The sequence below is a fragment of the Mirounga leonina genome, unplaced genomic scaffold (genome assembly GCF_011800145.1).
Source record: "Mirounga leonina isolate KUSES-001 unplaced genomic scaffold, KU_Mleo_1.0 Mir_150, whole genome shotgun sequence".
NCBI lineage: Eukaryota > Metazoa > Chordata > Mammalia > Carnivora > Phocidae > Mirounga > Mirounga leonina.
In genome coordinates, this window is record NW_023270374.1 from 32674073 (window position 1) to 32697605 (window position 23533).

General features: G+C 49.0%; 1 protein-coding gene across 1 annotated transcript in view; it reads right to left on the reverse strand.

Annotated features, from left to right (window-relative positions):
• Nucleotides 1-23533, reverse strand: part of PTPRT (protein tyrosine phosphatase receptor type T) — a 753869-nt gene that overhangs the window by 51315 nt on the left and 679021 nt on the right. The window contains exons 15-16 of the mRNA XM_035006339.1: nucleotides 21515-21602; nucleotides 7539-7615 (exon numbers count right to left, since the gene is read on the reverse strand). Of these exons, the coding sequence (XP_034862230.1) occupies nucleotides 7539-7615; nucleotides 21515-21602 (165 nt within the window). The remainder of the gene's footprint in view (nucleotides 1-7538; nucleotides 7616-21514; nucleotides 21603-23533) is intronic.

The window sequence follows — 23533 nt, forward strand, 5'->3', positions numbered from 1 at the left end:
GAAGAATGCCACAGGGCCTCTCTGTGCCACACGGCAGGGCTTGGAATTAAAAGTCCCACTCACCAGGGAGGACCCCGTGCAGCTGTGACTTCGAGGCTGATAAAGCCACTTTCTGATTCAGAGGCCAGTTTCTGATATCCCTGTATATTTCAGTGTCCCAGGAGGCCCTGCCGCATCTGGTGTGGGGTTACTCTGTGCTCCATAACCCTCATCATTGGGGAAGAGGTTGAAGAGAGCCTTCTCTTTTGCCTGGGTATGGCAATACTTGGGGGATCCCCTTTCTAGTTCCAGAGAGGAATTCTATCATACTGGGTAGAGTTCAAGTTTTGGATAAAGATTTGCATTTAGTACATACCACTGGACATAGTATTTATGGAATGAATACATGAGTGAGCAAACGAATGGATGGATAGATACTTTTTCAAACTACAGATGCCAGTTACAGAGCCTGCTGGAGGAGAGGTCACTGACAGCCCTGAAATCCACTTTGCTTTAGGGTTATCCATCTCAGGAGAAAACAAACCCAAACCATTGATGAATCCCTAGTTTTGTCTCCAATGTTGGTGATCCATCTTTCTATCCTGTTGGCAGGGAGGGGATGAGCTGCCTCCAGGCCCTCTCACTCAGGAAATGAGCCAGAATTACCATCTGTATGGTTTATGGTGAAACAGACGTGGCCTCTCTCCAGTTCTGGATCCACTTCCTGATTCAAAGACTCGTTTTTGAGCCCCCAGTGTATTTCTCCACCTCAGTCTTCCCCTTGCTCCATAAATACCTAGTACGTACCTTCCCATTGCTGGGCATACTCTAGAGGTGCCAGAGTTCACTGTCAGCACCAAGCCAGGGCCGGCGGCGTGGTCAGAACTGCTGGATTAACCACAGTCCCTAGGAATCAACAGCCCCACCTAAATAAACTGTTTGCTAACTTCTTAGTGAAATTATCAGTTTCTTGAGGACAAATATTGCCTCCTCTAAGTTTAAAAAAAAATTTCTATAGACTCTCGCACAGTGTGAGACTCAGAACAAATGTCCAATGAACAAGTGGCTGGGAGCACAGCTAAATAAGGTACGGCTGGAGGAGGTCATGTGCACACACTCTGGACCCGATGGCCTGGGTTTGAATCCTGCTCTAACCCTTGGGAGCTGTGTGTTCTGGAGCTAACACTTAACCTCCTCGTGCCTCCATTGCTTTTTTGCTGTCAAATGAGGGTACTTAGATTTACAATATAGTGTTTCTATTAAGATTATATGGCAGTTACTATGCGCCAGGCACTGTAGTCTAAGATTTAACATACATGACTTTATCTTATTAGTATTTTATTGGTCATCTGGCAAACATCTATTGGGTGCCTCCCGTGACCGCTTGGGAGATGGTGAGATCAGAAGCCCTTCCCACCTCACCGCTCTGCCTCTAATGCAAAACAGAGCCCCCCTCTGACACATGAGAAGTAGGAAGGGAGGTGAGAGGGACAAGGAGCTCTCTGTTCTTTCAAGTCAAGATGGACAGGGTTTCCCAGGCTTGCAGGAAGAATCAGACACTGGGAATTTTCTTGAGTAGGTTTGGGAACAGAAAATAGTCCCCTAGAGTGTGGAAGGATGTGGTTTCTCAAGCCCACCCTCTTCCATCAGCCGCATCATCACTCCTAGTTATAGTCCTTGTCCTTCCTGACCCAGGCCACAGCACTGGCCGCTTGCTGGCCTCCCTGCCTTCAGTCCGGTCCCATCTCCCATCTGCTTCTGACCGGAGTGAACTCTGCAGTGCACATCGGATTACGTTATTTCCCCACCCAACAGCCTGCAGTGGCTCCCCGCGGTGTGTGCAGTCATGTCCGGATGTTCTAGCTCAGGACTAATCACCCGTCTCTAGCCTCCTGCCAGGTGTCCCTCTCCATGCCCTCCCACGGGCCCTATGTCCCAGCTTTCCGGCACCACACCTCCAATGAGACCTCCCTCCTCCTGAGCAGTCCTGCAGGCTTCTGCATGTGCCCAACAACACATGTAGCACATGAGCTGCAATACGGTTTTCGTACTTGTCTCCCCATGGGCCGTGGAGCCCGCACTCAGAGCTGGGGGCAGCTTTCAGCAAAGGCCGGTGGGTGGCATATATGCATAAACGGGTCTCCGAGGTGAGGCTGGGGCACCCTTAATGGAGTTCCCGTTTCCTCCCCTCTGGCAGCATGCCCTGTTCCTACCACTCTTGCCCTGGCTCACAGGCCATCTTGCTCTTCTTCAGACACAGGAGTCACGTTTCCATCCAGAGGCCTTCGCACAGGCCATTCCCTGTGCAGGGTGCATCTGCCCCCACCGAGCTCGGCAGTTTGCTCTCTCACTCCAGCCCGGCTTCCGCTTGGTTGTCAGTCACCTCACAGAGAGCCTCCCCTGACCATCCTGTCGGCCCCTCTCTCATTTCTCCGGTTTACTTTTCTTCAGGGCACTTATCACTCAATGGCAGAATGTTCCTTGTTTATGGACATGCTCACTGTCTGTCTCTGCAGTGGAATGAGAGGGCCGACAGGGCAGGGCTGTATCCGGCTTGCTCATGGCTATGTCCCCAGCACCGACAAGTCGGCCTGGGCCATCAGCCTTGATAAACGCGTATCGAATGCATGCATGCATGCATACTGTGGGCCTGTCTGTGCACTGCATGGGAGTCAAGAGGCCCTCTCTGGTCTCCAAGACCCCATCGAGTCCCCAAAGAGAAAACGTTCTAACCACGAGATTCCTCAGCAAAGGAGATAAAAGGAAATGTATTGCTCGACTGGGGCTTTACTGGGGATTTGCCAAGGACTGGTTCAGAAAACTTCCTAACCTTAGAAGAACTTTGAGTTCATTTAAGTCCCACCTACACAGCACACAGATCGACTGCAAACCAGCACCGGGCCTGCCTCCATCCGTCTGTGAGCAATGGGAAAGAGGCTTGCATCCAAAACACATTTATCTCACTCTGAACTTACGCATCTGTTACTTACTGGGGACCCAGATACGATATTTATTTCCAGACCGGTAATTTATAACAGGTTCAAGTGGCCAATACATTCTCGGGTGTGCAAACAAACCCGCCAGTGGGATGGTTCAGATGATAGCAGAACCATGGCCTCTGGAGACACAGACAGGGCTGGCCCCATCCAGCTCATTATCCAAATGGAGTTGTTTTAATGGATCGTCAAGAACCAATTGTGGATAAATGATTCCAGCGTGGGCAGTTAGCTCTTCTGAGAGCAAATGTCCAGGAGGATTTCAGCAGGGGTGGAGAGCAGGGCAAAAGAGTGAGGACCTAGAAAACTATGTAGTGTGTGTCTTGCCAGGAATCCCCAAAAGGACTACAGGAATTTTAAGTTTGCTAGAGCACACAGTAGGCTCAGAAATCATGGGATTCCTCATTCCCCGTTCTGCCCCATATTGATAACAGGGTGCTAGGAGGTGCTTGGTGTCTTCTCCACCGCCCCCCCCCCATGTTCCCGTTTTTCCCTTCTAGACTCTGCTCTGTGCTGTGGGATGGATGCTGACCTGTATGGACTACATCATGGGGTTCCATGGCTTCTGGTTTCCAGTTGGGTTCAGCCAATGGGGGAGCAGAAGCAGGCCATGGGGAGGCTGGGGTGTATGTCTTCTAGATCTGCCCTCATCAGGCCACTGAGGTTGGCACTGACTGTCAGAGGCTTCTGTTTCTAACTCAGGGATACTGCACCCCACCCCGTTGGTTTCCCTTAACTTTGTTCCTACCTTGCTAACCCCCTCCCCTGCCCCTCCGTTACTCCCTTTGAGTGAGCCTGTTTCCTAATGGGAGACTGACAGATATGTTGGTTATCATATTCTGCCGGGGTAGCATTATTATCCCACTTTACAGATAGTAGAACAAGTAAATAAGATCCTAAGGCTAGTAAGCAGAAAGGCCTAGACTCAACAGGCCCAACAACGGCTGAATTCATGACTCTGGTCTCGTGAACTTTTGACTCTAACCACTGAGATCCAGCAGAGACCAATGTCACATATGAAGACAGCATCTTGTAGAGGCTGTTTGGCCTATTTGCACAATCTACTTCTCCAAGAGGGAGAAGGTGGTGGGGTGTCCTTAGTGCACAGAGAACAGGATTCCAGCCATGTAACCTTGAGCAAGGATCTTAACCTCGACCCCTGGTTTCTTATCCTTAGAAGCTTACAGAATGCACCGTAACGATAGAACCTGGCAGGGATGGGAGGTGTTTTCGGCGTTGATGTCACGGAGATTCACCTGCATTTGAAGCAATTTCATTTGTTGCCTGTAATGTACCAAAGTGCCTCTTGGCTCTGACTGTAGTCAGATGCTTATGCAACTTTGTTTATTTAGGGGAGCGTCTCTCTAGGAAAGTTAACTTTTGTCGGAGAGTTACCACTCAGATGACAAAAGCTATATATGGCACCTTGGGCCGGCAGACCCCATGTGGGCCTTTGGGGTTGTCACAAGTACTCGGCTGTAGACAAGGTCAAGGGGAAACTGGAAGGAACTAGTTCAGTCTGGTTAACTGCATGCTGAGTCCCCACTATGTGCTGGATGCAAGGTGCTGTCTGGGAGTAGATGGGGAGGGACAGGAGGAAAGGCCCCAGACTGGGAGCTATTCCGGTCTGGTTCCTAGTTTGGTTTTGCTGCTGACCCGATGCATGGCTGTACTAAAGCTCTGTAATCTCTTTAAACTTTTTTTTTTTTTTTTTTTTTTTTTGGAGGGGGTGAGAGAGAGAGAGAGAGAGAGAGAGAGGTGGGGGGAGGGAAAGAAGGAGAGAGAGAGAGACAGACAGAGAGGTGGAGGGAAAGGACAGAGGGAGAGGGAGAGAGAATCCCAAGCAGGCTCCACGCTCAGCACAGAGCCTGACATGGGGCTCCATCTCACAACCCTGATCAGGATCATGACCCGAGCTGAAATCAAGAGATGGATGCTTAACTGATGGAGCCAGCCAGGCGCCCCAAGCTTTGCAATCTCTTTCAACCTCAGCTTCTCTTTCTGAAAAATGGGGATGATTCCCTAACTTGGGGGGTTATTGAGGGGTCTCCATAAACTGACTCCTTTACAAACACCCACCACAGGGCCCAGACATGACTCATTTAGATCCACTGGCTGTTGTCATTGCTTTACTGTTATTATTTAAGCCAGCAGAACACGGTGGGGAAGCCACCCCTGATTCAGACTTCTGCTCCCTCCTCCTCTACATCCTAGCAGTGTGATCCTGGACAAGTTACATAACTAATCAAGAGCCTCAGCTAACTCATCTGGAAATGGGTAGTAACAGCACTTACTTTGTGAGGTTGCGGTACCTAGTTAAGTAATGTTGATACACAAGAGGTGATCTTAGGTTATTATCAGTCCTTCTTGCCTGTTGGACTCTTACTCATTGGCTGAGGCAGCACTGTTTCACCTCTTCCAGGAAGGCTCCCCTGACTACCCAACCCCACCCCAACCAAAGCTTTGGTTTTCCTTTATGTTCACACAGGCCCTGCTCTGTGAGGGTCTCTTTTCTTACCCAACTCCTTCACCAGATGTGAGTCCCTTTTCGGGTCTGCATTTCCAGCACACACTGGAGGACCCACTCAGTGTTTGAGAAATGAACACCAGATGCACAAGGGAGAGGCTAGAGCTGTGATGGGCGGATACTCAAGAGTGCTTTGTCCAGGCTCGAGACAGGCTGCTCTGAACTGGCCATCTCCTTGTGAACTTTCCTGGGAGGGCCACAGGGACAGAGACTGTGTCTACCTTGACTTCCACTGAAACTCCAGCCCCAGGTCCTGACCACGGGAAGGCCCTTTATAAGCCAGGGTCCCTGGGGGGACTCGAAACCACTCTGGGTGTTTCAGACGCAGGGAATTCAGCATGGGGTGATGACATCAGTGACAGGGGAGCTGAGATGCTAACCAGGGGACAGAGGGGTGACGCAGAGATTGGCACCAGGAGGAGACTGTGACTGCCCCTAGAACTAGCGGACGACTGGAGACAGAGAAGCTGCCAGACCCCGGAGCTGGGGCTGCCAGGCAGAGGCGGGAATTCTGGTGGGTCTGCCTGGTAGAAGCTGGTGCCACAGCTGGGATGTGGCCCCTGCCAGAGCTGCTACCCGAGGAAGTGAGGGAGGAGCTGCACACCAGCTCTCCTTTCGCCCTCCAATCTCCCATCACAGCCCTCCCTGCCGGGATCGGCTTGCCCTCCTTCCTGCCACAACACACACACACTCACGCACACACACTCACAGGTACACCCTATCACACACATACTCAGATAAGCAATGCAAAGCAGAATGGGGAAGGCCGAGAAATAGATCTGAGAGCAAACAGACAAATGACTACCACAAAGCTCAATAAGTTTTTGTAGAATCAATGAATCATCTGGATCAGCCTAGATTAGGGGGAGTTCAAGCGCACACCATTCCACTTCATAGCCTGTCTACAGAAACACTTGGGTGTCAGAGGGACCAAGGTGATCTCTGCCATTCGTCGAGGCCCCCAGGCTCCTAGCTGAGGTCCTGAGAAGCCTGGCTTGCATGGGTTATGAAAGGATGTCCATTTGTCCCTGGTGGCCATGCTTCCCCTTTGCAGACTCTCTCATTTCCATGGTGAAGCAGCCCCTTTCCTAACTGGGCGTCTGAATCCCATATTCTCCTCCCTCGGATCAATCTTACCCTTGGCGATAGATAAATGATCCCGAAGCACCCTTGGCGATAGATAAATGATCCCGAAGCTCAGCTCTGCACTGATCACCTCCATGATCAAAAATTTCCAATAGCGTTCTCTTGCCTCCAGAATCAAGTCCGGCTTTCTAAGTTTGTTCGTAAACCACCAATGATCTAGCTCCAATCTTATTTTCCACTATTCCCATGACATGGTCTCTGCTCTCCTCAACCTGAGCTGCTACATACTCTCGGCTTCCAGGTGCTACATTTTGGTTTGTGCTGTTCTAACTAGAGGCCCATCTTCCCCCTCATTAATTTTAAATTCATCCTGTGCTTGGAGCTTTGGTTCATATCACATTCTGCACTCCTGAAGGAAGAAGCGATATCCCCCCCCCCAACCTCTGAATCCCTGCAGCATTTTATCTGAACATATGACACTTACCACTTTCCAGTTTGCCCTGGAATTATTGATGTGCATAGCTTATCTTCCTGCTCAGGTTTTAAAGGGTAGAGACCATGGCGCTTTTAGTTTTATGGTTCCAATAGCATCTGGCACACAGCACACACTTTTAAATTTGTGTTGCATAAATGGCTATACCTTCAAATGAATGAATGGATGGACAAACAGACACACGTACAAATGAATTAATGCATGAATGAACAAGACGGGCAGCTGTCCTGGGGCCCCACAGAGCAGGCTACTCCAGCCAGCCCCAAAGAGGATGCAGCTTTCGATGGATAATCAACGTGGGTTATGCTAATTACACAAATCAGGGAGGGCCCAGACCCCTCTGGACACGTTCTGGGAGGGCCACCTTGTGGGGGAGGGAGGCTGGAGGACAGCCACAGGTCTCGAGCCTGCTACAACCAACCCCAGAGCCCGGCTGCCCAGCCCTGTGAAGACTCACATCAATGTAGTTGGCGTTGATGTAGTCGGAATGCGGGTCTCCGTCCAGCACCAGCAGCCTCACCCGGGAATGGTCGTCTGCAGAGAGAGAGCAGAAAACAAGGGGGGGGGGGGGAGTAGAAAGGAGCCTGCGGTGAGGGGCCAGCACTGCCCTCCTGCAGACCTACCATGCATTAGTAGTATGGGCATCGTGCTGCTTCTCACACACTCTCTCATTTGACCCCCGGCGCCACCCCATTATCATCCCCATTTACAGATGAGGCAGCTGAGGCTCAGGGAGATCATTGTGCCTTAAAAAGCAATGTGTGTACTCCTTCTCTTTTTTCCACCTGCCCTTCTAGTTCTAGTTATGACCTACCTGGGTGAGTCACCTTGCTTCTTTAAGTCTTAGTGATTTTGTCATTAAAAGGGCAGTAGAAATACCTTCTTCACACGACAGTGCAAGAGAGATCAAAACACTCAGGAGGCGAGAAGTGTCTGATCTGAACTAACATGCTCTGTTTTCATTATTGCATAAAAACGGCAAATTTACCTATTTTCCACATGTGTGCAAATGCTTTTCTTTTGCCTTTCGGAGAATTGTTGCAAATAGATTGTTGGCCACATATTGTTATCAATACAATCATTCAAGGGAAGCTGGCTCCATCATTATAAAAGAGGTCATCAATAACTGAAAACGTGTTCTGGAGAATACCATTTCAGCACAATCCAGGCATAAACAAGATTTGCAGGGTTTAGTCAATGGCACGTTTACTTCAAATAACATCAAATAAACACCATAAAAAAACCCCAAAAACCCTTGTGCAGAAGAATCAGGCTAATCCTTTACAACAAATTAAAGCGCGCTGTGACGCGCTAACAGACGCACACAAATGGAACACCCTGGCTGGGTCTGGTGGGAGCAGGGGCTCAGCTTGCTGTCTGGGTCCCTGTCACCCATCGCTGCATGTTCCTGCCTCCACTGTCTGATCTAGGACAGGGCTAGGGTTCCTACTAAGGCATATGCAGCCCTTTGCAGTTTACAGGCATATCTATTACTACGAACCGGAAGCCCCCGAGAACAGGGCCATTACCACTCTGTTCCCTGTTTCATCCTCTCCGCCTCCACCTGCAGCAGGCACTCCACAAATCCTTAGTGAGAGCATGAGTGGATCACCTCGTTGGACTCTCACAGCGATCCCAGGAGACAAGCAGCATAGCTCTGTTACAAATGAGGACACCGAGGCTCACATGGACTGACTGGCCACATGGCCTGTGAGTGGTGGAACTTGAAAGAGAGGGTTCTCTGAACTCTGAGCTCAGACACTCCTGCTTCCAAAGAGGGGTCTAAGCAGGATATAGGAAGGCTTCAAGAGTACATGGCAGGGCGATTAATGCCAGAGACTTGGCCATCTGGTGATGGAAGAGCTGAGAAGCCAGAGAGAGGCTGTGCAACTCAGAGACCAGCACTAGCGAGGAGACATTGCCTCCCTGGGGATGGTGGGGCAGATGGAGGAGGCGAGGTTATCAGAGCTGAGGGCTGGGGCCCCTGTGGAAACTGGAGCCTACGAGCCTCCCTGGTTGGAGCTGGAGAAAAAGAGGAGCCTCTCTTGCTGCTAAAGGAGGAGTCTGTGACTGGGACAGAGTGGGAGACATATCCCATCTTCTTCCTTTCCCCGACTTCCAATCTCCCACCAGGGCATATCCTTGGTCAAAGCCAGCCAGATGCCAGCTGGCAAGAGACTGGGAAATGCAACCCACGGGTTGAACCCACAGGTCAGTAGAAGAGGAGAAAGCAAGGAATGGGTCCGAGATGGACAAACAGGCCCAGAACTGGACAGGACGCTACTTCATATCCATTAAATAATTCAAAAATTAGTCCTTGACCGTGTGCCAGGCGCTATGATAGACACAGAGATATACCAGATGCCACTTTTCTTACTCTTCATGGGCGAGAGTTGCAGGTGGGAGGTCTAACTCATCTCTTTGGGGGTGATGGGGGAGTGGGGTGTGAAGTCAGAAGTCTGAAGTTCACCTTTATGGAGTTCATGGCCGGTACTAGACTTTATAGACATGATCTCACCCAATCATTTATTCCTCAACATAGCTCTGTAGATTACTACAATAATACCATGATGATATAGTATGTTGATTCTTCCCATTTCACAGATGAAGAAACGGGCTCAGAGAGGTTAAGCACATTCCCAATGTTATGCAGCCTGCACGGGGCAGAACTGGGATTCTATCTCAGGTCCGTCTGAACCCAAAGCCCTGCTCCATCTACACACGGTGCTGTCCCTGGACTTCCAGCATCCAGCAGGCACTGCTCCTAGAGTCTGTGCAAATGGTTGGTCCCAGATTCTGCAGTATTCTAGCCCCAGGAGTGGTACCTCCCAGGCGACCACCATCCTGCTCCAGGAGCAAGGAGTCAGACAAGGTCCAGCGCCTGACTCCAAGCTGAGACTGTTAAGCCCCATTACCAGTGGTTACAAAAACAATAAGCCTTAAAAAAGTAAAAATGCACATTGTGCTTTCACTCATTGGTCTCACTAATGACTTATTGATTTATTTATTATTTTTTTTAAATTTTTTTTTAAAGATTTTTTTTTAAAATTTATTTATTAGAGAGAGGGAGAGAGTGAGAGAGAGAGCGCAAGAGGGGGAAGGGTTAGAGGGAGAAGCAGACTCCCCGCCGAGCAGGGAGCCCGATGCGGGACTCGATCCCGGGACTCCGGGATCATGACCTGAGCCGAAGGCAGTCGCTTAACCAACTGAGCCACCCAGGCGCCCATGACTTATTGATTTAAAAATCTCCTTTATTTATTGAGTTATGACTGCCCCTGGGGTCTATAGCACTGGAAACAGAGATTCTGGTTTAAAATGTGGAGAGGGAATTTTCTTTAACATAAAATGAAAGTTAAAACCTGAAAGCAAAAATGATTTAAAAAACCAATAAGAAACAAACTTACTTAAGTTAAATATTCTTTTTTTTTAAAGACTTTATTTATTTGACAGAGAGAGACACAGCGAGAGAGAGAACACAAGCGGGGGAGTGCGAGAGGGAGAAGCAGGCTCCCTGCTGAGCAGGGAGTCCGATGTGGGACTTGATCCCAGGGCCCTGGGATCATGACCTGAGCCGAAGGCAGTCGCTTAACCGACTGAGACACCCAGGTGCCCTAAGTTAAATATTCTTAAAGATGAAAGGGGCCTCTACCCACCAGAGGATGGTGTTTGTTGGTATTTTGTCTTCATCCATTCATGAAGAACCTACTATGTGCAGGCTGGTTGAATGGCCTAAGGAAGTATTGTCAAAATGATACTCATGCTTAAGGAATTTGTCGGTGTTGTGCGGGAGACAGATTGTACACAGAAGTAGAACTCCAAGGCCTAGAAAGTGGAGAAAAGAGGGCTTTGTGAAGCAGTATGTGAATGAGGAATTAAAAGTAGGCTAAGACTTGACCAGTGGACCCTTCCATCAGAGGGTACAAGGAAAGTGAAGACAGTGCTCCTGAAAAAGCAAGCACACTGGGGAGGCTGAAAACCATCTCCTGTCTTATGGACACAGTGTGAGCGGATTAGCAACATGAGAAGAGAAAGAGGAGATAGGCAGGGGTTGGGTTACAGAGGGCTCTCCACCCTGTATTAAGGCACTTAGACGCAAATACCCATGCTGGGCTCTGCAAGGCATCCAAATACGATACCTCTATTTTCTGAGGGTGTGGAAGATTATTTTATTATGTAGTGACCAAGATTCACTCCCAGAAGGCTAACCTGTGGCAAATGGGATACACTGATGATGTGAGGTATGAAGCTGAGGGTCAGATCTGGGTTCAAATCTTAGCCCTATCACTTAGTAAGTCAATTGATCTCTCTTAGCTTGTGTTGCTTAACAAAGTAGAGCCAATACTATATAGCTCATGGAGTGCTGCGGGGGCGGGGATTAAATGAGAAAATGTAGGCATGAAAAGTGCGAGGGCCTTAAGAGAATGAAAAGACAAGCCACAGACTGGGAGAAAATATTTGCAGAATATCAGATAAAGGATTTGTATCCACAATATACAAAGAACTCTTAAATTCAACAACAAGAAAACAACCCTATTAAAAAATGGGCAAAAGGGCGCCTGGGTGGCTCAGTCGGTTAAGCGACTGCCTTCGGCTCAGGTAATGATCCTGGAGTCCCGGGATCGAGTCCCGCATCGGGCTCCCTGCTCAGCGGGGAGTCTGCTTCTCCCTCTGACCCTCCTCCCTCTCATGCTCTCTGTCTCTCATTCTCTCTGTCTCAAATAAATGAATAAAATCTTTAAAAAAAAAATGGGCAAAAGATCTGAACAGACACCTCAGCAAAAAAGATACACAGATGGCAAATAAATATATAAAACTAAGTATATAAAAAATGTTCAACATCATATGTTATTAGGGAATTTCAAATTAAAACAACAACAAGATATCTCTATAACACCTACTAGAATGGCCCAAGTCCAGAACACTGACAACACCAAACGCTGGTGAGGATATGGAGCAACAGGAACTCTCGGTTCATTGCTGGTGGGAATGCAAAATGGTACAGCTGCTTTGGGAGACAGTTTGGCAGTTTCTTTTAAAACTAAACATACTCTTATCATATGATTCCAGCAATTGCTGTCTTTGGTATTTACCCAAATGAGTTGGAAACTTATGTCCACACAAAAACTTGCACACAAATATTTATAGCAGCTTCACTCACAACTGCCAAAACTTAGAAAAAAAAACCCCAAGATGTCCTTCAATACATGAATGGATAGACAAATGTATACCCAGACAGTGGAATATCATCCAGTGATATTTAGAGATGAATGATCAAGCCATGAAAAGACATGGAGGAAACGTACATGCCTACTGCTAAGGGCACAAGCGAGTCTGCAAAGACTTCATACTGTGTGGTTCCAGCTCTATGACACTCTGGTATGGACACAGTAAATAAGCAGGGGCTGCCAGGGACTTGGGGACAGGATGAACAGGTGGGACAGGGGCGTTTTAGGGCCCTGAAATGATTCTGTAGGATACTGTAATGGTGGATACATGTCATTACACATTTAAAAAATCCCACTGAACTGCACAACACAAAGAGTAGACTCTAAACTATGGACTTTAGCTAATAATAAATGGATCAAGACTGGTTCATTAATTGTAACAAATGTATCACACGGACGTGAGGCGTTAATAACAGGGGAATCTGAATGTGGGAGGGAGGCAGGCAGCACACGGGAACTCACTCTGTACATTCTGCTCACTTCCTCTGAAACCCTAGACTGCTCTAAAAAAAAAAAAGGTATTAGGACAGTGCCTGGTATGCAGCAGGTGCTTAATAAATGGTGGTTCTGGGCTGGACATGAGGCTCAGGGCTGAGACGCTTAGAATGCGGTGTTCCCCACTTGCCCTTCTGTACCAGATGTAAATCCACCTTCTGCAGAGGCAAGGAGCTATGGTGAGTATTCTCGAAAGGGAAGAATTCAGCCGTTGGGCCTACCAGAAAGGCATTGCAAGGAATAGCAGTGTCCTCATGGTGTATTTATTCCTTCTGGGAGATGCTAATATTATTCTGTGTCCCCTTCTTCTTCTAACTTTACATAATTAGAAGGATAAAAAATTGTGTTTATCCACAGGCACACGGAGAAAGATGGGGCAGCGGGCGATGTGAAGGAATTTATACAAGGTAATTTACAAGCAGCCCAGAACGTTCATTATGCTCTATCTACATTTCGCAAGCCTGAAAAACAGCTAATTTGGTACTCCTCGTTTGATATTCCAGACAAGATGCTGGGAAGAGTCACATAGAGGAGAAGCATACTCGTCCCTGGTGAGGTGAGAGGAGGCTGGCCCCACCTGGCTCTCAGAAGAGGTGGGAGACGGGCAAGAATAGGCTTGTGGGGAGGAGAAAACGGTAGCAGCCAGGGGAGGGGAGACATAGCTGCACAGATATGGAGATCCAAAGAGCTCCGCCGAATACAACTCTAGGGGAACAGAAACACCGCCCCTCTGGAATCAATCTGTTCCTTGTCATTTTAGGACAAAGACCAGTGGTATGTTGCTAAATGTTTAACAAACAGCTCTCTGGAGGGAAAAAAGGCCCTGATCGGTACAGTCTGCTGATTTCTGTGGTATAAATACTCCCACCATGACTAATTTCAAGCTACCAACATGGCATCAACTAGCTCACAAATTCCTGAAAATTTAACAATCTGTTCTTGCAAGCTGGTATGAATCAGCTCAGGACACCACTAACAGGGAACAAAGCCCACAATGCTTTGCATGATCTGATGGTTTGGGACCCACTTCCCAGTCTAGCCTCATGCTCCCCTCCCCAAATACTATGCTGAAACTATGCTCTTCTTTCAGTTGCTCAAATGCACAATGTCTGCTCTGACCACAGGGCCTTTGCACATGTACAGGAATACCCCCAACCCACCTCCACAAGTCTGGCAACATCTTATTCTTCAGGTCTCTGCTCCATGTTCCTTACTCAGGAAGTCTCCTGTGATCTCTCCACCTCAGACTCTGAGAGCTCCCTGTACTTTTCTTCAGAACTCTTAGAGCGGCTCTATTTCTGTGACTACCCGATTAACCTGTGGCTCCCCTTCACATCCTATTTAAGGAAGGGCATCCTATTTACTGAACTCCTCTACAGTGTGTGGCACATGGCAGGTACTCAATAATTATTTAATAAGTGAATTTGTATTTGTGTCTGAGAGGCTGAGAAAGGGCCAGGACCCCTTGCTTAATAGCCATACAGTTGATTTTAGGTAACCTGGCCTGGGACCCAAGGCTCTTTCCTCTACACAGAACTGGAAGGGTGTGCCTGGATCCTGTGCTCAAATACCCCCTTTCCCCATAGCTGATCCATTACCCCCCTGCAGACCCATTCTGTCCTGTCCCCAGATTGGCAGCCAGTTCTGCCTCTGCAGGAGAGACTAGGGGATCCGTAGACTCTGGAGGCAAGTGGGACATCTGTCATACACTAATCACATCACCTGGGGCAAGTTCCTTACCTTACCTGAGTCTCACTTTATCCAACTATAGCATCTAAATCCTATCTACCTTTGCAGATGGACTGCAAGGATTAAAAGAGGTGAGATAGGAAGGCACCTGGTGTGTTGTCAGAAATCAAACTTAAGTATGTAAATTCGGTTTAATTATTATTCTAGATCAGTGGTTCTCAAAATGTAGTCCCTTGACTAATAGCATCAGCAAAGCCTGGGAGCTTGTCAGAAATGCAAATTCTTAAGTCCCAGCCCAGACCGGCTGAATCAGAAACTCCGGTGTGGGGCCCAGAAATATGTATTTTAACAAGCCCTCCAGGAGATGCTAATGCATACTCCAGTTTGAGTGTGCAGATCAATGTTCAATTATGTAGCATCAAAGTGCCCTTGTTATTCACTTCAATTTGTCTTGGGAAAGACCAAAAGATCCTTCTGGAACTGGGCCCTGAGACTAGATGCCCACCTTGCCTTAGGTGGTGAGGCAGAGGAATTTATCTGTGTGGAGTGCGTACGATGGATGCCATGCCATTTGATTGTCATGGTAACCCTGTGAGGTAGGGTGTGTGTGTGTGTGTGTGTGTGTACCTTCTCACAGAGTGGTGGGATCCCTACTCCTCCTGAAACCTCAAGACCCGCTGCCCCCACACCCCTTCCATGCCAGTTCTGACTCCAACACTGCCCATCCCATTGTACCCACATCCCCATTCTGGAGGAGAGTGTTATTTCCTCTTGTGTGCCATTCTTTCTCTCCAAACAAACCACAACCTCTGCTCCCCTCCTCCCCCTGGAAAGGTAGCCCAACAAATGGGTCTTCTCAAGTGGAATCCACTTAAGAAGAGAATCACTTGAGAGAGTTGGGGCTGGGGAGAGACTATCACTTAGATATATGATGTGCTTTCTTCCTGTCTTCTGGGCACTCAGGAGGTTAAAGAAAAGGTAAAATTTTTCAGAGAAAAGAGATTTGGCTCATTACAATGAACTATGGAGCTGAAATATCATTTCCTAGAAGGATTGGAAATGTTAATGCCATCATCTTGCACGAGTGGATAGGGAGGAGGCAGACAATTCCACTGAGTCTGCCTGGTACCTCATTGAAGCTAAAGGTCTGCACCTTCAATCTTGATTGAATTACTACTATCAAGAGAGAGGGTGGCTGGGAGGGGGAGAGGGAAAGAGCCCAGCAGGCTCTGTACCTCCTTGCTGTGCCCATTCTGTGCCGGCTGAGGTTGGGTGGCTCCCCTCTGCAGGGACCTACCTGGAGCCTTTGAGGGGGTGTAGAGGGGTTAGGCATAGAGGGGCAGAGTGCTGGGAGAAGTGAGAGGCACAGAGGACCACCTGATGCATTTACTGCTGCATCCTAAGTGGGCTGACCAGCCCACACTCCACTAAGGGAACTTTCTGGAGAGGAGGAAGGTTTCTCATTCAGGTTCCTTTGGAAGCAGAATCTGAGACAAGGACTTGAGCGCAAGTAGTTGGTATGGGAGGTGATCCCTGGAAGTGGGAAGGGGAATGAGAAGGAGATGGAGAAAGGAAGGAATCTGGTAAGGGGTGTGTCGTCAAGCAAGCTACCACTGCAGACCACTGTGGCTTCATCCTGCTGAAAGCTCCAGTGGGTTTTTCTGCCTCAGGGGAGAGAGGCCAGGGTGCTCACACACCCACTCTCTTAGTCAATGGCTGAAGGCTGCTCCTGGGGATGGTTCATCTCTCGGCACTTCTGGCTTGCCCTGTAGGCAGGCAGAGAGGGCTCCAGTGGCCAGAACAAATCTTCCGAAGAACCAGGGCACTGACGACTTCTGTACTAAGACCCATGTGTGTAGGGTCCCACCCCCGCCTCAGAGACCCCAAAGGAGAAGGCAGACTGAGAGTCAGAAGCACTGGACAAGGTGTCTACTTTGTCATCCCAGGTCTGTCTTCCCAGGAACCAGCAGAGAAACCACTTTGAGAAAAGCCTCTGGGTTTGTTTTGAACCTGAGTTCCTCCCCCAGAAGTGAGTCTGAAGAGCTCATCCCAGTCGGCCATTTGTTCTGAGGTTGGAGCCCTTAGCATGATGTGTCTTGATGCAGAAGGATTCCTTGCCAGGGTCACTTGGTACCCCAGCCGCTACAAGCCAGGAGGGCTGGGTGTGACCATCCTACAGACTTGCTGTGTGACCTGGGCCGGGGACTCTACATCTCTGGACCATTACTCCTCACCAGTGAACTCAGAGAGGCTGGACTAAGTCTCAGCTGGGTTTAAAAGTCTCTACACTGGATTTGGATTCAGTAGTAATTCATCTTAATTTGCCCTCTGTACACTGAGAGAGGAGAAACTGAGGGTCAGAGAGATGAAGTGACCTTGCCGAAGGTCATGCACCCAGTCAAGGGCAGAACTGAGACTAGAACCCGGCTCTGCCTGAGCCCATGTCCAGTATTCTAGTACACCCGGGCCCAGTGGACTAGGTCTGCAGATTCCCTTGTCCTCTGGCTTCGGGTTGGGTTTGGCCAATGGAAAGCCCCTGCAGGAACTGGACCAAAAGAGAATGTGACCAACGTATGCTTACTTCCTCAGCTCTTCACATCCCCCTCCTTGAGCGTCTCATCTGTTTCCTGCTGGGACCCTGACAGAGTTGATGAAACCTGCAACCTCTGCAATCGCTTCCTCTCCTCGCTGTAACTTCTTCCCACCAGCCCAGGGAGCCCCCTCCAAAAGAACATCCACATGGGAACGCTGGGGTATTCTTGAAATTTCCCCTTGTCCACAGTCTCTGCCCCAGAGCTGCTTGAATGCAAAGAACTCTTTGTTCTGGATCTCCATTCACTTCCTTCCCTTTCATTTCCTTGTCATCCCACCCCTGGAAACCCCACTGTCTCTGCTACCAAATTCTAGACAGCCTCATTTGGAAGAAAGGGCTAATTTAACCAAGGTTTCTCTTTCATTGTTTCATTTGCAAGCAGTGCCTTCCCTCCTCCTCTTCCCCTTTAATCTTCTCTGTCTTCCTGGCCTGGGCCTTTGTCCTCCACTCCAGCCTCCCAGAGCTCCGGGTTCCTTAGGATGCTAATCACACCCAGTTTTCTTCTTGTGCCAAGAATATTTCTATTTATCAAGCCGCGACAGACTTTGCCTTTGGGAGGGACACATACAAGGACAGGAACACTTTCCATTCCTTGGGGCTGTCTCCCTTTTCCCTTTCTCATTTCAATTCTAGGAGTCTTTCTTTGCTTGGTTCCTCGGTATGTCTTCCAGGGTTTTTGAATGCACGGGTTGCCTGATCCTGTCTCCTTTTTAGGGAGTGCAGACCCACCCAGGCCGCAGTATCCTGTAGAATTACTGACCCTTCCGTGAGAAAGGAGATTCAGGTTTGTTCGAGCCTGTCAGGGTGGTAACGTTAAGTGTTTGAATTCCCTCTGCCTCCTTTGGGTTTTCCCAGAAGGAGATGCGAGAGGAGGATCCTGGTGCACATAGTTTATGCAGGAAGGGGGCACCAGCAGGAAGGGGGGCAGGGAAGCGGCCGAGAGAATGTAGCCCCCAAGGGGGAGTTTTCAAGCCCGTTCCTGCGGTGGGAAACGGCAGCCCAGGCCCTGACGGAACTCTGGAAAAGGTGAAGAACACACCCTCAGTGGGATGGGAAGGAGCTGGGCTATTTCATTGGCTAGGGAAAGACTGCCTTTTGCACAGAGTGTCTTGCCCCAGCTTGGGAGCAGGTCCTCAGGTGACAGGGCAGCACGAGGGGGAAGCAAGTGAGGTGTCCAGGGCATACACCTCAGTGAGGCGCTCGCTCTCAGGGTCATGCAGCCGAGCACAGCATCTCCTTGAATGTTGCACTCTGGGTGCCTGGCTCGCTCACCCTAGTCCCGGCGCAGGATGACAGACTGCCTGCTGGTTCCAAACACCAGGTGGTGAGGCCGTGGGGTGTGGGCGTGATGCATGCTGACAGCGTCTTCTGCACCCCCAGTGATGGAGTTCAATCCCTTTCATTGTTTTCCTTGCTACTTGGAATCCTGCCTTCCAAGACGCAGCTCTCACACGGGACAGGATGGTTCTCTTCCGGCCCTTTCCTGTGTCCTGTCTCTCTGCCCCCACTCAGGCTCAGTAGCTTCTTCCTACTGGCAAATCTTTGTGCCCCCTGTCATCCTGCTCCAGCTTACCTCCCTCCATGCTTCCTGAATATTCTCTCCTTTATTTGAGAAGCCAGAAGGGAGAGGTCCATGGCTGAAGCCCTTCGGGGTCTTGCAGAGAGTCTGCTTTCCAACATTAAGTTCCTATTTACTGAGCCCCAACCATATGCCAGGTTTGGGGACACAGAAGTACAGTCATCTTCCTGCTGTCACAGAGCATCTATTCCAGTGAGGAAAACAGGCAGTCAACAGATAGTCATCCAAATGCCTCTCAAATCACAATGATGATGAGGGTTAAGGAGAAGACATGCAGTGTGCCCAAGGAGTGAATAATGAGGTTTTGACCAAATTCAAAGGGCCTGGGGAATTCCCTGAAGAAGTGATGACCAAGAAGGATCTGAAGAATAAGTAGAACTTAGCAGAGCAAAGTGAGGCGGGAAGGGCACTCTGATAGAGTACACAGAGTGTGCAAAGGCCCTGTGGCATGAGTGAGCACAGAAAGCTCAAGGGACTGAATGAAGATCAGTGTGGCTTAATTGAGGAAACTGGGATGGAGAGGACACGATATGAAATGGGAGTGGAGAGGTGGCTGAGGGCCTTTGGATAAGGAGTGCTTAGAAATGCAGGAAAGCCATTTGAAGGGCTTTCAATAGGAAAATGACACGATCCAATTCCCATTTTGAGGATGTCCCTCTGGCTTCTGTCAGAGATCAGATAGGTGGAATTTGGGGTCAGATTAGATGTGCAGCAGTAGGAAGAAGGCTGGGCGGAGTCCAGGTGAGACCTGACAATGGCTTGGGCAAAGGTCCTGGATGCCAAGGATGAGCAGGGAAGTCTGGAAGACAGACAGCTTGGTGTGGCTTTTCATCCTTAGCCCCCACAGGCTTTTGCGTGGATACCTGGCCCAGGCTGGATATCCTTGTCTCTCAGGGAGGCAAAGGCTCTTCACTGTGCTTTAGTCATTTATCTTTTCTTATCTGCGCAACGCCCTGGGAGGAAGACATCATTGTACCCAATTTACAGAGAGACGACTAAGGTTTGGTGTGATCACCTAAGGTCTCACAGACTATAATTTAGTGGCCCCTCTCTAAACTCACAATCTGAAAGGGGGAACGGACAAGTGGCCAGATATTTTAGGGAATGGTATGCACAGTGCTCGAGCAGAGGATGGTCAGAGTGAGCAGCTAACCTGTGCCCAGCGCAGGAGCTCTGTGGGAGCAGAGACTGAGGGTCCAGCACAGGGCCTGGCTCAACGGAGGCCCATGAGTTATGGGTCTTAATAACACACTTCCTGATTGTTCGAGCATCTCTTTCCAACGCTTCACTTGCAATAAATCTTGCTGCCTGCATTACTGCCTTCCAAGAGACAAATTATAAATGTTTTCTGATTAGTTCTACCATTCATAGCCCATTCCTAAATCAGCACAGGAAACAGCTAAGCTAAAACTTCTGCCTCTTTCTTCCTTTGCAAGCTGCCTGTATCTTATGTTTTCTTCCTCCAAGTTTTTTTCTTAGGCAATGTCTAGACAGTTAAACAAAACAAAACACTGAACTATGCTAGAAATAATTTGTTATTCAAGGTCTTTTTTTCCCCTCTGTTTCTGGCTAGATGGGGTAATCCTGAGAACTGAGACCAGAAATGCAATGCACACAATTGGTGAGATGTCAAAAGGTCCAGGTTGAGTACACCATGGCAGACAAAGGCTGTTGTCAACTCTGTTCTAATCAGACCATGCGCTCAACATTCTGTATGAGGTAACTTTGTCCTCTCTGTATTTATGCTGCTTTGAAGGCTGTACATACCAATATTTGGCAGTGATGATACCGTGTGACCTCTCCTCTCTCCCTGCCTCATCATCTAGCACTGAATATTATGCACAGTCACACACAAATGTTGGCACTGTCCTTGTTCAGGCCTCATTGTCCCTCGCTGGGACCACTGCAGTAGCCTCCTGACCAGTCCCTCTGCCTCCGATCTCTCACACTCTAATCCACCCTCCCAATCAGCTACCCTAGTGATCTTTCAAAACTGGACATCTGATCATGCCCATCCCCCCACCAACCCAGTTTATCTCATGTCCCCAGATGGGTAGTCAGTGATTTCTGGTTAAAAGAAGGTGGAATTGGGGTGCCTGAGTGGCTCAGTCATTAAGCGTCTGCCTTCGGCTTGGGTCATGATCCCAGGGTCCTGGGCTCAAGCCCCGCATTGGGCTCCCTGCTCAGTGGGAAGCCTGCTTCTCCCTCTCCCACACCCCCTGCTTGTGTTCCCTCTCTCGCTGTGTCTCTCTCTGTCAAATAAATAAATAAAATCTTCAAAAAATAAAAGGTGAAATTATATATCTGTACTGATCTTCAGGGACCACGAGAAACTAACTCTATGGCCAAGAGTAATGGTGCCAAGCACTGGGCAAAGGTTCATGTACCTTTTTAAAATAACCCTGTCTTTGTTGTTTGTGTCATTTCCGAGGGAAGAAACTGAAGCTTAGAGAGGTCAGGTAACTTGCCCAGGGCCCCATAGCTGGGATGGAAGCCCAGGCAGTCTGACTCCACAGGGCTCAAACCGCTCCGCTTCACTGCCTTCATCAAACCACGTATGAGCGGTGATTACAGGAATGTTAAAGCTCGTTGTCGAGCAAAAGGCAATGACCTTGCATGCCTCCCCAATCTCAGTACAAAACATGTTTTCCTCCTGCAGGCTCAGGGCCACCAAGTGTCTTGGCCAACGCAGGGCCTGCGTGGCAGACACTCACCTTACAACAGCCACCACCCTAGCAGTGGGGGCCGGCAGAAGTCATGATGCCTTAAACCCTGTCCCTTGTGTGACCAGAGTTGCCTTGGGCTCCTCCGGGCCCTGAGCTGGCTGCTCCCCAAACCCTCAGGGCTCTTACAGGAGATGATGTTTCCGTATCGATTCTTATTGCGGTTTTCATCCTCTTTGGCTGTGTCCCACGAAGCTGTCTGCCCCTCTGGTAAGGCCTAAAAGAGGAAGAATAGAGTGGTTAGAACGGCCTGAGATAGGGGCTTTCTCCATGTGTAGATGAGCCGGGGTGTGTGTGGGGGGGATCAGATCCACTGGGATGGGTCACTCAGTATAAAGGGCTCCGCGTTCTTGGATGTGGCCTGGGGAGAACGTAGACTTGGCCCTTTCGTGGACTTATCCACTCGTTCATTGACTCAAATGTCATTGATGCCTTCTGTGTGTCCAGAGTCCAAATCTGGCCCAGTACGGGACTCATTTGCTCATTAACTCATTCATTCATTCGACGGGTATTTATTGAGTCCCTAATATGTATTCGGCGCTGTTGTAGGTACTCAGGATACAGAGAAATAGGCAAAGTCCCCTTTGAGCTTCCAGTCAACGGGGCGACGCCGCAAGTAAAAGAGAAAACATATATAATTTCAGATTGTGGAAAGTGCTATGAAGAAAATTAATCAGGGAGAAGGGACAGTGATGGAGGATGAGAATTTCTTCAGATTATACAGTCTGGGAGGGCTTCTCTGAGAAGGGAACAGTTAACCTATCTCCTTAATCATGTGAAAAAGCCAGTTGTCCTAAAAGCAGGACATGCTTTCCAGGCAGAGGGAAGAGCAGGTGCAAAAGAGGTAACCAAATGACCGTATTCAAGGGTGAGGCAGGGAGAGCAGTGGTGAGAGCATCTGGGTGGGCTGGGACAGTTCAGGCTCTGTAAGGTATTGTGGTCACTGGTAACGAGTTGGATATGATATCATTCTAAGTGAGATGGAAAGCCTTTGGAGGGTTTTGAGCAGTGCAGTTAGCTGATCTGATTTAGGTTTTACATTCTGGCTCATGTTTGGGATGCAGGCTCTTAGGAGGCCCGGGGAGGAAGCAGGGAGATCAGTTAGGAAGCTGTTGCAATAGTCCAGGTAAGAGATGAGGGCACCTTGGCCCCTTTACCAGGATGGTGGCAGTAGATGTAGCGAGAAGTGATTATTTTCAGGATGTTCAGTTGAATACTGTAGATTTTGGTTCCCTCAGAAGCAGACTTGGAAACAAGGATTTGAATATGAGATCTTCTTTGGAGGCAATCCTAAGGAGCATGGGTGGGAGAGTGGGGGAAATGACACAAACACGGGAAGGAAGTCAGTCCAAGTATCTCAGTGAGCAAGTCAGCACCGTGTACACCTGGGGTTTAATCTCACCGGCCCACCACGTGTTGGGGTATTTACCCACAAATTCCCATTGACCATTGGTTGAGGACAATGCTTAGGAAATCCCTTGGCATTTCTGCCATGCTCTGCAGGTAATCTGTGCATATTCTCTAAGAAAGTCCTTGGGCAACAAGCCACAGGTGTTTCTAGGTGGCTGGCATTGGGTGAGCGTGCATGGGAACATGAATGTAGAGGGGACAGGGGCAGGCCAACACATCTGCTGTAGGTGTGGACTATGAAGGAAAGAGGGATGAAGGCTGGCTCCTAGACTGTTGGCTTGAAGAAGTGAGTGGAGAGCCGTGGCATTTGCAGAGATGGAGAAGAAATACAAGGGGAGAGAGACCGGAGAGGCAGGAATTATGTGTTGTGTTCTGGGCACATTGAGTGCTTAGAACAGCGCCTGGCCCTTGCTGAGTGCTGTGTGCTTCTTGCCATGTCCCACACAGTGAGAACAGTGTAGCAGGGGCCATGTTTGAGATGACTAGTCGACATCCATGCTGAGTATGAAGTTGGACACAGAAGCTCACAGTCAGAGCTGGGGGAAGGGGTGGGAGTCATCAACCCAAGAGGAGACAGACAAGTCCACAACCATGTGGAACGATTAACAGGGTTATGAGCCAAGAGCTATGGAAACACAGGGGCAGGTGAAGTTGCTTCTCTCACAGAGAACGAAGATGGGCATTCAGGGGAGCAGGAACAGCTGTAGGAAAGCTCCAGAAGCATGAAGACCTGGCAAC